This window comes from Eriocheir sinensis, chromosome 58 (genome assembly GCF_024679095.1).
Source record: "Eriocheir sinensis breed Jianghai 21 chromosome 58, ASM2467909v1, whole genome shotgun sequence".
NCBI classification, from domain to species: domain Eukaryota; kingdom Metazoa; phylum Arthropoda; class Malacostraca; order Decapoda; family Varunidae; genus Eriocheir; species Eriocheir sinensis.
In genome coordinates, this window is record NC_066566.1 from 3,704,966 (window position 1) to 3,719,339 (window position 14,374).

At 41.1% G+C, this 14,374-nt stretch overlaps 1 protein-coding gene across 5 annotated transcripts; it reads left to right on the forward strand.

Moving 5' to 3' along the window:
- The first annotated feature begins 1,255 nt into the window (after nucleotides 1–1,255).
- LOC126985051 (glutamine-dependent NAD(+) synthetase-like) lies at nucleotides 1,256–13,289 on the forward strand. 5 transcript variants are annotated; one of them, XM_050839333.1, is made up of 16 exons: nucleotides 1,256–1,423; nucleotides 2,585–2,795; nucleotides 2,949–3,119; nucleotides 3,722–3,806; nucleotides 4,569–4,714; nucleotides 5,251–5,411; nucleotides 5,596–5,792; nucleotides 6,335–6,586; nucleotides 7,330–7,490; nucleotides 8,191–8,365; nucleotides 8,484–8,659; nucleotides 8,796–9,018; nucleotides 9,191–9,367; nucleotides 9,811–9,949; nucleotides 10,459–10,539; nucleotides 11,275–13,289. In XM_050839333.1, exons 2-16 carry the CDS (start codon nucleotides 2,650–2,652, stop codon nucleotides 11,574–11,576), a joined length of 2,592 nt encoding a protein of 863 aa, XP_050695290.1. In that variant the 5' UTR covers nucleotides 1,256–1,423; nucleotides 2,585–2,649; the 3' UTR covers nucleotides 11,577–13,289. The 5 variants fall into 5 exon arrangements, with proteins under 5 accessions (XP_050695290.1, XP_050695291.1, XP_050695294.1 ...); XM_050839334.1 differs by having other exon boundaries at nucleotides 2,589–2,795; XM_050839335.1 differs by having other exon boundaries at nucleotides 1,265–1,404.
- The last annotated feature ends 1,085 nt before the right edge of the window (nucleotides 13,290–14,374 follow it).

Consider the following 14,374-nt stretch of genomic DNA (forward strand, 5'->3'; position numbering starts at 1 on the left):
TGTTGTACAAATGTATCTTCCTTTCTAAATGCCGAGTATTATTTGCAGTGCAGCAGGAAATGTTTTAAGTCTTCTACTATACTCAGAGGCATTTCGTCGCCCAAGTTCACATATTTTACAAGGCTTTCGTAGGAGTTTTGGGCATTTCCAGGCATTTCCCTGGTGGTAGTTTGACCCTTCTTCTGTACCATGCACCTAAAGAAACACTCATTAGAACCCTACTGACACCCTCTTTGACCTCTAGAAATATTTAATGTGAGAGCCGAAAGTAGCTTCTAATACCAACTGTTTTAAATGGGTCGTATTTTAAAACATTTGCCAAGGCTTTCATATATAGGAGTTAAGGGCATTTCCAGGAGTAGTTATATGACCCTGTTGGTAGTTTGACCCTTCTTCTGTGCCATGAACCTAAAGAAACACTAATTAGAACCCTACTGACTCCCTCTTTGACCTCTAGAAATCAATGGTTCGAATTTAAAAAAATTTGCCAAGGCTTTCATAGGAGTTAAGGGCATTTCCAGGAGTAGTTATATGGCCCTGGTGGTAGTTTGACCCTTCTTCTGTACCGTGAACCTAAAGAAACACTCATTAGAACCCTACTGACACCCTCTTTGACCTCTAGAAATATTTAATGTGAGAGCCGAAAGTAGCTTCAAATACCAATGGGTCGTATTTTAAAACATTTGCCAAGGCTTTCATATGACTTAAGGGCATTTCCAGGAGTAGTTATATGGCCCTGTTGGTAGTTTGACCCTTCTTCTGTACCGTGAACCTAAAGAAACACTCATTAGAACCCTACTGACACCCTCTTTGACCTCTAGAAATCAATGGGTCGTATTTTAAAACATTTGCCAAGGCTTTCATATGACTTAAGAGCATTTCCAGGAGTAGTTATATGGCCCTGTTGGTAGTCTGACCCTTCTTCTGTGCCATGAACCTAAAGAAACACTCATTAGAACCCTACTGACACCCTCTTTGACCTCTAGAAATATTTAATGTGAGAGCCGAAAGTAGCTTCTAATACCAACTGTTTTAAATGGGTCGTATTTTAAAACATTTGCCAAGGCTTTCATAGGAGTAGTTATATGGCCCTGGTGGTAGTTCGACCCTTCTTCTGTACCGTGCACCTAAAGAAACACTCATTAGAACCCTACTGACACCCTCTTTGACCTCTAGAAATATTTAATGTGAGAGCCGAAAGTGTCCATAGCATTTATAGGTAAACAGAGAGGCGTCCTTAGCAACGACCTTGAGACCCTAGCAACGGTGGACTCAGCAGGCGGCGAGGCGGTGTGTGGGACGTGTGGAAGAGAGTGGAGGACAGTTAACGGACACAGTGGAGGGAAGGCCAGGGGGAGGGACGTGACAAGGAGGACAAAGCCACAGGGTCCAGAGGAGAGCCAGGTGACAGGTGTTCCCTTAGGTAGGTGACGCCCAGCTCACCCCCCTCGCCCGCCCGTATATTCACACACACACACACACACACACACACACACACACACACACACACACACACACACACACACACACACACACACGGAAAAAGGAAAGTTGGATAATTATAGATACGGAGACGGGACCACACGAGCGTAAGCCCAGGCCCTGTAAAACTACAACTAGGTAAATACACACACACGCATACAGAAGCATAACAACATGGAACGGACTTGACGAGGAGACTGTGTGTGCAAAAACGAGTCATGATTTTAAAGCCAAACTGGATAATAAGCGTTATGGAGACAGGACAGCACGAGCCCAGTCCTGCTCTTTTCCTGTATTTCACAACCAGGTAAACACATACATATACTCACATAGCACAGAACAAAATATCACAACACATTCAGAGTAGTAAATGCATAATATTATTCCCTCACAGACCAATATTACATATATGCAAAAATATAAATATTAAGTGTCATGCCCCGCGAGCATATTTTACTATTTCCTCTATTTCCCAACACGTCCTCTGCGTGTATCGAAACACACGAGAAATTATTCAAGGCCAGAGTATTCGCTGGCTGCCTGGGATTGAACCCACGACCAGCGTGACGGGAGAGCCACTCCTTACCGAGTCGGCCAAAGAGGTATATACCCCCTTCGCCAAGTGGGTTATGGGAGGCTCCCTTATCAGGCCTAGTTGTGGCAATACATAAGAATATAAATACCTATGGCCAGTTACAAATACAAAATAATATAATAGGTATTATATCTGTTTGACTTAGTACTGCATTTAACATACTAAAAATATATATCCTTTTGATTTAATACTTCACTTAACATACTAAAAATGTATATCCTTTTCACTTAATACTACACTGAACATATTTAGATATATATGTATATAAATATATATTGAGATCATGCAATACATTTGAATAATACTGAATTAGATTGTACTGGCATTTGTTCACCCAGTAATTATGTACAAAACACCCACAAACAGTGAAAACAAACAAAACAAACTAACACACCACAGAAATGCACGTTTATAACATAATACAGAACTGGGTAAAAAAATTTAATCATAAGGCATAGCTGTCTGTGATGATATCTGTGATTGATACTCATTTTATCATTATCCTAGGAAGGTCCCAAGGAATAGGTGCTTGACCCATAGCCTATGAAGAGCCTCTCTTTCAACACACTACAATGGGGCGAAAAGTTGTCTTGGCCACATGCTCCCTCAACCAATGGGCCATGGACTTCCAGGGCAACATGGACCGCATCGTAGACTCCATCCAGCAGGCCAAGGCTGCTGGGGCCATGTACAGAAGTGGCCCAGAGCTGGAGATACCGTGAGTTCCAGTCCACAGTATCGTTGTTGTTTTTTCCATGGCTGTTGCTACAGATGTTCTGCTCCAGACTTTGTCTCTTTGCCTTACCAAGTCATGGGAATGAAGAAATATGATAGATAAGCCAAACTTTGTCCACATAAAGTTTGTTTCCAGGGGCTACAGCTGTGCTGACCACTTCTATGAAAGCGACACTTTGCTTCACTCCTGGGAGGTGGTGGCAGCCCTCCTGCAGCACCCGGCATGTGTAGATCTCATGATTGATGTTGGTCTGCCAGTGATGCACAAAAATGTCACTTACAACTGTAGACTGATCTTCTTAAACAGGTGAGGAGCTTTCTCTAATATGTGTTCACTACTATTATTTAACACCATCATTTGACAGATTATAACTAGGTAAGGAAACATGCCACCAAGAGGCTGCTATCATCTACCAGTGCCCTCTGAAAACCTACTATCTCTACAGACCTGCAAACAAATGCCAGCAGTGGGAGGACTGTGTAGATAACTACTTTTTTTTTTTTTTTTTTTTAGTAGTTATCCTTACTCCTCTAAACCAAGGTGATTGAACTATGGGACCACATGGTTGAAGTAGATGATCCACCCTCTTTGAACAACTGGTTTTTGTGTCCTTTTTTTCATCTTATAATCCTTGCATTGGTGAAAATAATAATGAGTTTTGTTTAAACTTACAAGGATATATTTCTAGAGTACACCTAAACAGATTATCCATTGTTTGTTGTTTCCAATGAAGCTTCACAAGAGAACAATTATTTTTAAAGATTGTACAGTGCAGGCAACAGTTACCGGTGCCTTGGTGTTTCTTACTCTTTAGTCCCAAGTTATATTTTATATGTCACAACTGCTGTATGTGAGTTTTAGGTATGCAACTTAAAACTGTCAAGGCTCATGACCTCAATCGTTTACAGAAAAATTTTACTCATCCGCCCCAAACTGATTCTCTGTGATGATGGGAACTACCGAGAGACTCGCTGGTTCACTGCATGGCGGAAGGTGAGTTGTGTTCCCTGGAATTCTCACTTTTAACCCAGTAGCAGCGGGGATCATGTTTCTTAATGGTCCCTCTGAGCGAGAAAAATGAGAAAAAATCATCACTCACACAAACCATTTCATAATACATATCAATGCATTTGTGATCAGTTTATGTATCATCTATTTTTGGGGTTTATATCATGGCACAAATTTGGCCCATCGCTACTACACGGTAAAGCCACAAATTTGGCCCATCGCTACTACACGGTAAAGCCACAAATTTGGCCCGTCACTGCCACACGGTAAAGCCACAAATTTGGCCCGTCACTGCTACACGGTAAAGCCACAAATTTGGCCCATCGCTGCTACACGGTAAAGCCACAAATTTGGCCCATCGCTGCTACACGGTAAAGCCACAAATTTGGCCCGTCGCTGCTACCGGGTTAAATGACAAGTATTTTTTTATGTAAATTATGTGGAAGTGTAGAAACAGATGAAATTAATCTTCATTCTTATTTCCAAGATTGCTATACCATTATTAATTTCTGCTTAGATATCAGAAAAGAAATTCATGATGCTTTTTGACACTAGCACACTTATTTCCTAACCAAAAAATATACCATCTTCACCAGCATCATAATAATCAACAGCATCAATTAATTATCTTTTATGACATGCACTGGGAAAGAGACGTATATTCTTGATTCTGTGTTCCAGTTCAACATCAAGAGCAATAATATTCACAATTAGCGTTTGTTGATGACGTAATCCAATCAATTTCAGCTTCGCCAAGTGGAGGATCACTACATTCCGAGGATGATCAGCAGAATAACAGGGCAGGTCACAGTGCCTTTTGGGGATGCCGTCATAGCCACCAGAGACACCTGTATTGGATATGAAATTTGTGAGGAGCTTTGGAATCCAGAGAGGTATGATATGTTTATGTGGATCAACAATTGCATTCCACTAATGATAACTTTTATTATGGAAATGAGTATTAAACTCTAAAATGATATGTTAATGTAGAATGTCTCTCAATGTAGCCTTATTCATTAGATAGCATTTACTTAAAGGACAGTTTTGATTAAAGAAATTTGTCAAAGAAAATAATTTCTACATTTAAATGTTGAACCGTCTTGTGGTGTTTCTCTTTCTGCCTCTTGTAATGTTAATAATGTTATTCAAATTTCATAGTGTTTTGTTTCCTGAAACCTTTAAATTTGTCTGTATTGGTCGGTTGTTTTCTGATATTAAGAAGAAATATTGCATAACACATTTAACTAATTGGAAACAAATCAACCCCACTATCCTAATTCATATTAACACTTCTTTCCAGACATTTTTTTTCTATTTTACATCTAGAAATATATCTGTTTTGCATGCTGTCATTTATGCTGGATAATTCACATCATATAGCCACCAGTAAAGTGTCAGTTCTAGCCTTAATGTTTGCCCGTCCTTCCAGCTCCCACATCCCCCTTTCCTTGGACGGTGTGGAGATCATCGTCAACGGCTCAGGATCCTACACTGAAATCCGCAAAGGCAACGTCTGCCGAGACCTCATCGTGTCTGCCACGGCTCGGAGTGGTGGATGCTACCTCTTCGCCAACCCCAGAGGCTGTGATGGTAAGGCTACTTCTGCTTTTGCTTCAGATCACTTCCCATAACACTAGATACTGAACCAACAAAGAAAATGGACTGAAAAGCCGGAAGAGAAGTCAAGTTTAGGTGGAGAGGTGTCTTGATACTCTCCTCCTGGAAGAAAATAAAAATAAATACAAACACCTGCGTTCCTGATTGCCTTTTCCAGGTGACAGAGTTTACTTCCCCGGGAACTCAATGATCGGCTTAAACGGCAGCATCGTGGCTCGAGCAACACCCTACAGCCTGGAGGAGGTGGAGGTGGTGACGGCAACGATTGACCTGGAGAGTGTGCGAAGCTACCGCTCTCTGATCCGCAGTCGGTGTCTCCACGCGGCCCAGAGTCAGGCTTATCCTCGCATTCAGGTAAATTGCTGTCTTTTTTGTTATTGCTGTTGTTTTTTTGTTTTTTTTACAACAGATGAGTCAGTTCAAGGGCATAAAAAAAGGAAACAAATATGAAAAAAAAAAAACTACACACTGCTCCCAAAAAGAGTTAGAGGAGTGGCCAAAAGATAGGTCTGTCTTGAGTGTCTTTTTTTTTTGTTTTATGTCCTTATTTTCCCTTATATCTCGAGTACGTAGTGAAGATTTCTCCCTCACAACCCCTCTTTTCATTATACCTGGAATTTTCTTTGCTATTTCACTGGCTAAGGGATGAACGCCATTGAGGAGAGAGTATATGATCATCAAGGGTGGGTGAGACTCATAGCCCATCCATGTCCATAAGAGAATATAAGGATGTAGAAAGAAGAGAAAAAACCTAATTGTTATATATCTTGGGTGAGTTGTACCAAAGCCCAGTGACCAAGCCAGCCATCAGGTAGGTCAGATTTAGCCATTTGTATTTCACAGAGTTATATCTGCACTGTAATGTAACAAGACCTAACGCATATCCTTCTTTTCAGGTGAACTTCTCCCTCTCCAACGACGAAGACATCTTCCTCCCGTCGTCCCAGCCTCTCGAGTACACCATCCCCAGCCCGGAGGAGGAGATTCTGTACGGTCCCGCCTGCTGGCTCTGGGACTACTTACGGAGGTCGGGCCAGGGGGGCTTCCTTCTGCCGCTGTCTGGTGGGGTGGACTCCTCATCAACAGCGACCATCGTGTACTCCATGTGTCACTTGGTGGTGCAGGCGGTGGCTAATGGGCAGGAGAAGGTGGGTGCGGTTTTCACTTTTATTTATTTATTTATTTATTTATTTATTTATTTATTTATTTTTTTTTTTATTTATTTATTTTTTTTTTTACAGCAAAGGAGACAGCACAAGGGCACAAAAAAAAGGAAACAATACAAAAAAGCCCGCTAATGAAAAAAGTCCCACTAATAAAAAAAAGCCCTATAATAAAATAAAAACGCTCTATTTGTTGTGTATGTCTTTTGTGTAGTAGTTTTATGAGTCTTTTGTATGTTATGCCACACTAATTTATCTTTCAAACGTTTCCCATTTTGCTAGAGTCTCCCTTTTCTTCTGACTGTGATATTGTGTTAACTCATTTGGTACTGTTTTTGTCACCCCTTTTTATATGCTTCTTAATTTACTGTCACTGTGTCTTTTATTTTTCACATCCATGTCTGCTCATAGAGGGTCTGTTTTTTTTTTGTTTTGTTTTTTTGTTTTGTTTTTTGTTTTTTTTACGTCATGGCCTATTGTTTGGGTCTAGTGCATCAATTTCTGGTTTTCCCTTGATGCCCTTTCACAGATCTCAATAATAATAATGATAATAATAATAATAATGGTTCCCTGGGCCTTGATTACTCATCTTACACGGTGTCAGAAGTGAGTTATTGAATATGACGATGATAACGACTTTCTGTCTTCCATTTATACTGCTAATGGCTTGTTCTGATATGACTGCTTGACGGCAATGAGTAATGGTAACTCAAGTGCATGTGTTCTAGGTCTTGGAAGATGTCCGTCGCATCGTATCCCAGGCAGACTACGTCCCTCGTGACCGCCGGGAGCTCTGTGGCCGGCTCTTCCACACTGTTTACATGGCCACAGAAAACTCCTCCACAGAGACCAAGAATCGTGCCAAAGTACTCTCACAGCAGATTGGAAGGTACATTTTTTCGTTTTTTAACGCGGTAGCAGCAGGGATCGTGATTCTTAATGGTCCCTCTCAGCGATAAAAATGAGAAAAAATCACCCCTCACACAAACTATTTCATAATATATATCAAAGCATTTGTGATCAGTTTATGTATCATCTATTTTGGGGGGTTAAAATCATGGCACAAATTTGCCCCATCGCTGCTACACGGTAAAGCCACAAATTTGGCCCGTCGCTGCTACACGGTAAAGCCACAAATTTGGCCCGTCGCTGCTACACGGTAAAGCCACAAATTTGGCCCGTTGCTGCTACCGGGTTAACCTACAAGACTGCATGGGAAGCTATCATTATCATTGATCCTATCTTACTTATGCTGTCCACCTAGTGTACAGTGTAGTGTGTTTAGTAAGTTTATATGTTTTATGTGTTTTTACTTCTTTCTGTTCTGTGTATCTTAGTGCTTCCTCTACTAAAAAGGAATGAATTTTATCTTCAATGTTAAAAGAACAGACTTAAAAAGGAGGTCTATAGTAAGAGGCATGTAATGAAGGAGGTCATCCAAAGCCTTGAATAATAATTTAATACTTTGAGTGAAATATCTACATGTCCTGGCACATAGATCTGTACCTTGATGCAAAAGACTGCCTCGTACATCCCATTCTGTTAACAAAATTTTGCTTATTAACAACCTCACTTTCTTTCATCTCCAGCTACCACATTCCAGTCACCATTGACAGCATAGTGTCAGCTGCTCTAGGGATCTTCAGTGCTGCCACAGGTCTGATACCCAAGTTCAAGGTGAGAGGAGGCACAGTGAGGGAAAACCTTGCCCTGCAGAATGTCCAGGCAAGACTGAGGATGGTGCTGGCATACCTCTTTGCTCAGGTAAGATTGTACTTGTTGTTTCTTCCACATAATAAGCTGTTATACTGCTTTGAAGAATAAGTACTTTTCATCAGCAGTTTACATTCTTATTTCACTTGAAGAGAACACCTATTCTCAGCTTGTGTTGTGGGTGCGAGGCCGACAAGGGGGCCTGCTGGTGCTGGGGTCGGCCAATGTGGACGAGGCGCTGCGTGGCTACATGACCAAGTATGACTGCAGCTCGGCTGACATCAACCCCATTGGAGGATTTTCAAAAGCTGATCTCAAGAATTTCCTTCATTTAGCTAAAGAAAGGTAAAGTAGTTTTGTCCCTCCTTGTGAGACAAATATCCTATCACATCAAGGAACTTTACTAAATTCCACAAACTTTGCAAATAGAAAATTAAATGAAGCATGTGAAGCATAACCTTTTATTTTCATCATTTTGCAGACTAAACCTGCCAGTATTAGGCGAGATCCTTGGGGCCCCACCCACGGCAGAGCTTGAACCCCTGGACGAGGGAACGCTGGTGCAGACAGATGAGGCGGACATGGGCATGACCTACAATGAGCTGGCAACGTACGGGAAGCTGAGGAAGGTGGAGTGCTGCGGCCCGTACTCCATGTTTGGCAAGCTCATTCACATGTGGTCAGATCGCTGCTCCCCTCCTGAGGTTAGTTGAATGTCTGAAGTAATGAGATTTTTTTGCTGTTTCTGCCATGGTTAGCAAAGCTGTTCCTTCTGAGTTCAAAGTGATTAAATAGTTTTCTGTTTGTGTATTTGCTATCAAGGAAGTTTGTTCTGTTATCTTTATTTTGTATATTAGTAATTATCATTATTTTCAGGTCGCAGAGAAGGTCAAGCTTTTCTTCAGGTTCTACAGCGTCAACCGCCACAAGATGACCATAATGACACCCGCTTACCACGCAGAGACTTACTCTCCCGATGATCACCGATTTGACCACCGCCAGTTCTTGTACAATTACCGTTGGCTGTGGCAGTTCAGGGCAATAGACAAGGCTGTAAGTTGATGTCCCAAGGTATTTTCTTTGATGTTTTCTCGTTAAGGCTGTCTGAGTTCTTATATTCAAACACTGACAGCTCTCCTCCTTGTGTTCTTATGTGAAAAAATATGTTTTAAGGTGGATGGTATTTATGAAAGACCTTGTAAGTTATATGTATGTAAGTCCACATACACTTAACTTACAGTCCCTTTGCAAGCCACACTACAGACCGGTCCATCAAGGAGATTGTTGCAGCATTGTAACTGCCAGCCAATCATGAGCAAGACAGATGATATTGTAATGCTTAATGGACAGAGTTGTAGCCTTACACACACATAAGCTCAACTTACAACATCACAAGTGCTTTGTAGATCCCAGCTGCAGAATGCAAACCTTGAGCATAGTGAAAGTTACTTGTATTCTGCAGTAATCAAACCCCAACTACCATGAACCATTGTCAGGTGGAGAAGTGGGAGAGCAGAAAGAGAGGAGACGAACAAGTTGAAAGAAGTGGCTCCAACCGTTCCCTCAAGGATAGCCAGTCATCCCTCCCTCGACCCTCCTCACGGTCATCCAGCAACTCTTTCAGCGGGTCAACTGGTGAGTCTTATATATACAGTAAAGGTCTTGTGTTATGAGGCTGCTGGAGAGGTGGAGGCATTCAGTTAGGGAGGCCCAAAGAGCAGGGAGCATGAAAATAACAATAAAGGATAGGAAACACAACAATGGATTATAAGAGGGAGAAGGTCTTATGTGTGGAAAGTTACAAGCGTCTTATGTTATGAGATATTACAAACTGTGCATGTTAATCTTCCTGATGACACAGAAACACCCACAAAAGACACTCATATGATTCGTAACTTTGAATGCATAACACAAGCACAAAAGATGCTCATGTGATTTGTAACTTCCCATGCATAACTCAAGGACAAAAGAAGCTTATTTGATGTCTAACTTTCAATGCATAACACCAGCGAAAAAGAAGCTCATGTGATTCGTAACTTCCCATGCATAACAAAGGCAGTCAGTGAGAGGAGAGACTTTGGTAAGATGAATGACCTTTGATTGCTCTGTTTACCCCCGCCTTTCCTTCACTCACTCACCTCTAGCATGCACCAAGGATACCAAGCCATCACCTCACTCATGCCCATCATCAAGGTCACCCAGTCAGTCTTTCAGCATACCAAGTGGTGAGTATTGTATTCATCCTCACCTTGGCTTCATTTACCTGCCTGTACATAGATTAGAGCAGTCTTTTTGGCATCCTTTTTCATTGCCATTCTTCTGTTCTTTCTGTAGGAGTAGTGTTTTGCAGGCATTGTGTCTGTCGTAGTGTTGATCGCTTGGGCTGCCTCCTCTGCTGTATGGAAAAGCTTATTTAGTTTGATGGATAAGCTGCACTCCATCCCCCTTTCTTGTAAGCAACTTAAATAGATGTTCTTGATGTACGTTACTCTTAATTTGAGATGACAGATTGATGGTTCTTCACATCACAGTGCTTCATGTAGGAGAAGAAGGATAAGCTATGCTCCTTCCCTACCTTGCAAACCCTTTAATCAGACAGTATGATGTGGGTTGCTTTTGATGTGAGCAGTCTAGAGATCACTATGTTTTATTGCCTTTTTCTACTCAAGTTCATCCCCATCCATATCTTGTTCAACTTCCTGTATGAACAGTTAACGAGTACCTTCATTCTTTCATCCATTTCACCGGTAAACTCTGAAACAGCCTTCCTTCTTCTGTGTTTCACCCTTCCTAGAGCATGATGATGAGGTACCTTGAGAACTAATTTGATTTTTCCAGCATCATTTAATGTCTTGTAGTGTTGCAAGCATCATTATTTTTCCCTTATTCCCAGCCCTTCATCTGTGTCTCTTTACCTATTAAAAAAGAAAAGAATAATAGCCACAACATTGCTCTTTCAGGGAGTGAGTCACAGCGGCGAGGCATTGAAGTAGCCCCAGGACCCTTCACTCACTCTACCCTCCTTGGACCCTCCACATCTCATCACAGACTACAGGACACGTCTCCCATGGCCATCACCACCACCTGGCTTAACCCTGCTGAGGCAATGGACTGTGGCTCTGCAGGGGAAGAAGAGAGGAAGCGAAGAGGGTGTATGTCGCCCATCTTTCAGTCTCCTTGTCACAGCTCACAGAAGTCGTGTCGTGCTGGGGATGCCCTGCCAAGTACCCTTCAGTGCCACCCTGCCTCTGTCCACATGTAGCTCTCTGTAAGATAAGGTCATGCATTCCATTGTTCTTAGTAAGGAGATGGACAAATAGCTGGCAATTCAATAAAAGTATGGATAGACAGGACAGATAAATAACAGGTGCTTAGAAACAGTCATTCATAGGCTGACCCATTCCATTATTCTTTTCGAAGAGATAGACAATTATTAGTTTACAAGTGGAGTAATAGATGAATGGAATAGATTGAAAAGTGGGTTAGTTAGTGTAAATAGGATTGAAAACTTGAATTGGAGATTTGATGGTCACATGCATGGGAAGGGCAGATGGTAACTGGTTCTTGGGAGTAGTTCTGCACAGGCTGGCTATTCCCTTGCAGGCCTGTAGTATCCTCCTGCACCCTTGCACAGCTGCCCAGCATTCATGTAAGATGCCTACCATGGTGCTAGTGTGTGTCAGCTGTTTACATGAAGCCAGAATGTTTACCCGTTTCAAAGCACCCAATTAACACTCATTTCATAAAAGAAACGAAATTGGTAAGTTGTAGTTGTTGTTTTTTATGCTCAACTCACTTTTCCAGAGTAGCTTTATCTTGGTATTAGTACTAAACAGAATAGTGTATATAAATTTCCAATATAACTCTGCTTACATACTTAGCAAGGGTCTGAACTGTAAAAGCTACCTAACCTCTCAGGGGGAGCACTGCCAGTAATTCAATAGTTCACTGCACATATATAGCCCACCTAAGTTGAATTATAGCAACCAGTAGACTATCATGAAAATATATTATCAAGTAAGTAGTGGCCAATGATTTAGTTGTGAGAAGGCCCACACTAATGCTTCTTACCATGTTGTGCTTGTGTTTGCCATGAATACTTGTGTAAGTGTTGATATCATGTCAAGGTCAACCCTCCAAGGCTATGTATGATATATATGACTGGGGAATTTATTCAAGCCCTTTGAAATTAGTACCCGGATATGAAGGTTCACCCCCTAAACTTTGCCTTAAACTATTGTCCAAAATACATATCATCTACTTTTGCATGAGTCTGTTTGGTATGCCTGTGGGAGTAACACTTGGAGAGCTTTTTAGGCTGTCCAGCTTATATTGTGTAAGACATCAATGTGCAAACACTAAAGTAAGTTTAGTGAAATGAAATAATAGTGTCTTGAACCAGTTAATGTAATGAGTCCCTGCTTATGGCTCACTTCTCAGGCGAGTGAAGTCATGATAATATTTTATAATTTACATCACCATTGATGCAGTTTGTGTGCCTTTATTGTGACTGTCTTGAAGTGTCGTGGTCAGGTGTCAGTAAATATAAAGTAGTAGTACATATGTGGGAGTGAAGCTTGTGAACAGGCAATGTGTGGGACTGGTCCAGTTTGTGTGCAAAATGTGTTGGTATTTTTGTCATCGTCTATGACTACATATTGTTGAATTATACTAGTAAAGCTGAAAGTATGTACTTTATAGGATGAGGTAGATAACAGTGAAAGAGGCTTTGAGATTTATTTTGTTTAAGAGATTTATGGAACAGAAATACATAATTACACAAATACATTATAGTGTTTTATAGTGACATAACATGATTCTCCATGTACTATTATGCCAGGTTGATTTGCTGTCATGTACACAAGTGTGGGTAGTGTTGCTAAGAAGACATCATTAGCAGTATCAGCCAAGAGAAAGGGTTTGTCCTCAACAGTGCTTCATAACAGTGATGAAAATAAATATATATTGTATTGAATTGAGAAGCTTTTTACTTATTTTGAGGCAAAGCACATGAGCATTACCCTCTACCATTGTGTATTGCTGGGAGGGTGGGGATGGCAAGCACCTTAATTCCTTCATTCCCCACATTTCCACCTTTGTTGATTAATATTTGGCAACAATAAATTAATCAGTATGCTAAAAGCTTGTAGTTTAAACTTGTATGGTCCAGGAAGTGCCATCATATTTACCAAACTCAATCTTTGAACTAATGGCAAGTGGGTGATATATACAACATCAAGAAAATTAGTATTCCATAGAGTGCCTGGCCCTTCTTGTCTTACACAGGTACTGTACTCTGTGTGAACAGTGTGCTAGCGTGCATGCATGTAGCTACAAATAAAACAGTTTTTGTCATGTGTGGTAAAGTAACATAACAAAAAAATATAAACTATAAATATATGTCAGTTGCATAGATGAGGGGGTTCTAAATTAGGGGTGGGTGGAGGCATTGTCTATAGTTATGTGAATGTGAATATTGGATTTTCTTTCAATTTAGTTTTGCGGCGGGGGCAACTTTACACCCAAGATGGTAAGAGAAAGAGATGTAGCTGATGTGAAAGCTGCCAAAATCTCAACTGGCCATTTAGTACTTTTATTGGTTGACTGGGTGGTATGACAGTGTTTAATCCCGCTGGCCATGTTCCCATTCCCAATAAGGAAAATAACTTCCACCCCTTCCCCCTGCCTAGACTTAGTGGAATGCCTCATATAGTTCAGAGAATAAACAGCAGCTCTCATCACACTGGTGGCATCGGTGGGATCCCGTTCCTTTGGGGGGAGGACACCTTATGTGATTGATTGATTGATTGATAGTTTATTGTTGCAGGTAAACAACAAGGGAGAAGGGAGGAACATGCCATCCCAACCCCCAGGCAGGACAGAGTGTGATTATACAACTATTAATACATGTGTAGGTTGATCACGGGAAAGGAAAAAGGATAGCTCAAGTGACAGGTATGAAATGAAACGTAATTCTGACTCCTGATCCAATAAAATGCCGAAATCTTTATTGAGCAAGTTGAATTAGTGGTTTTCCATTTCAAAGGTTTCTGTTCGATT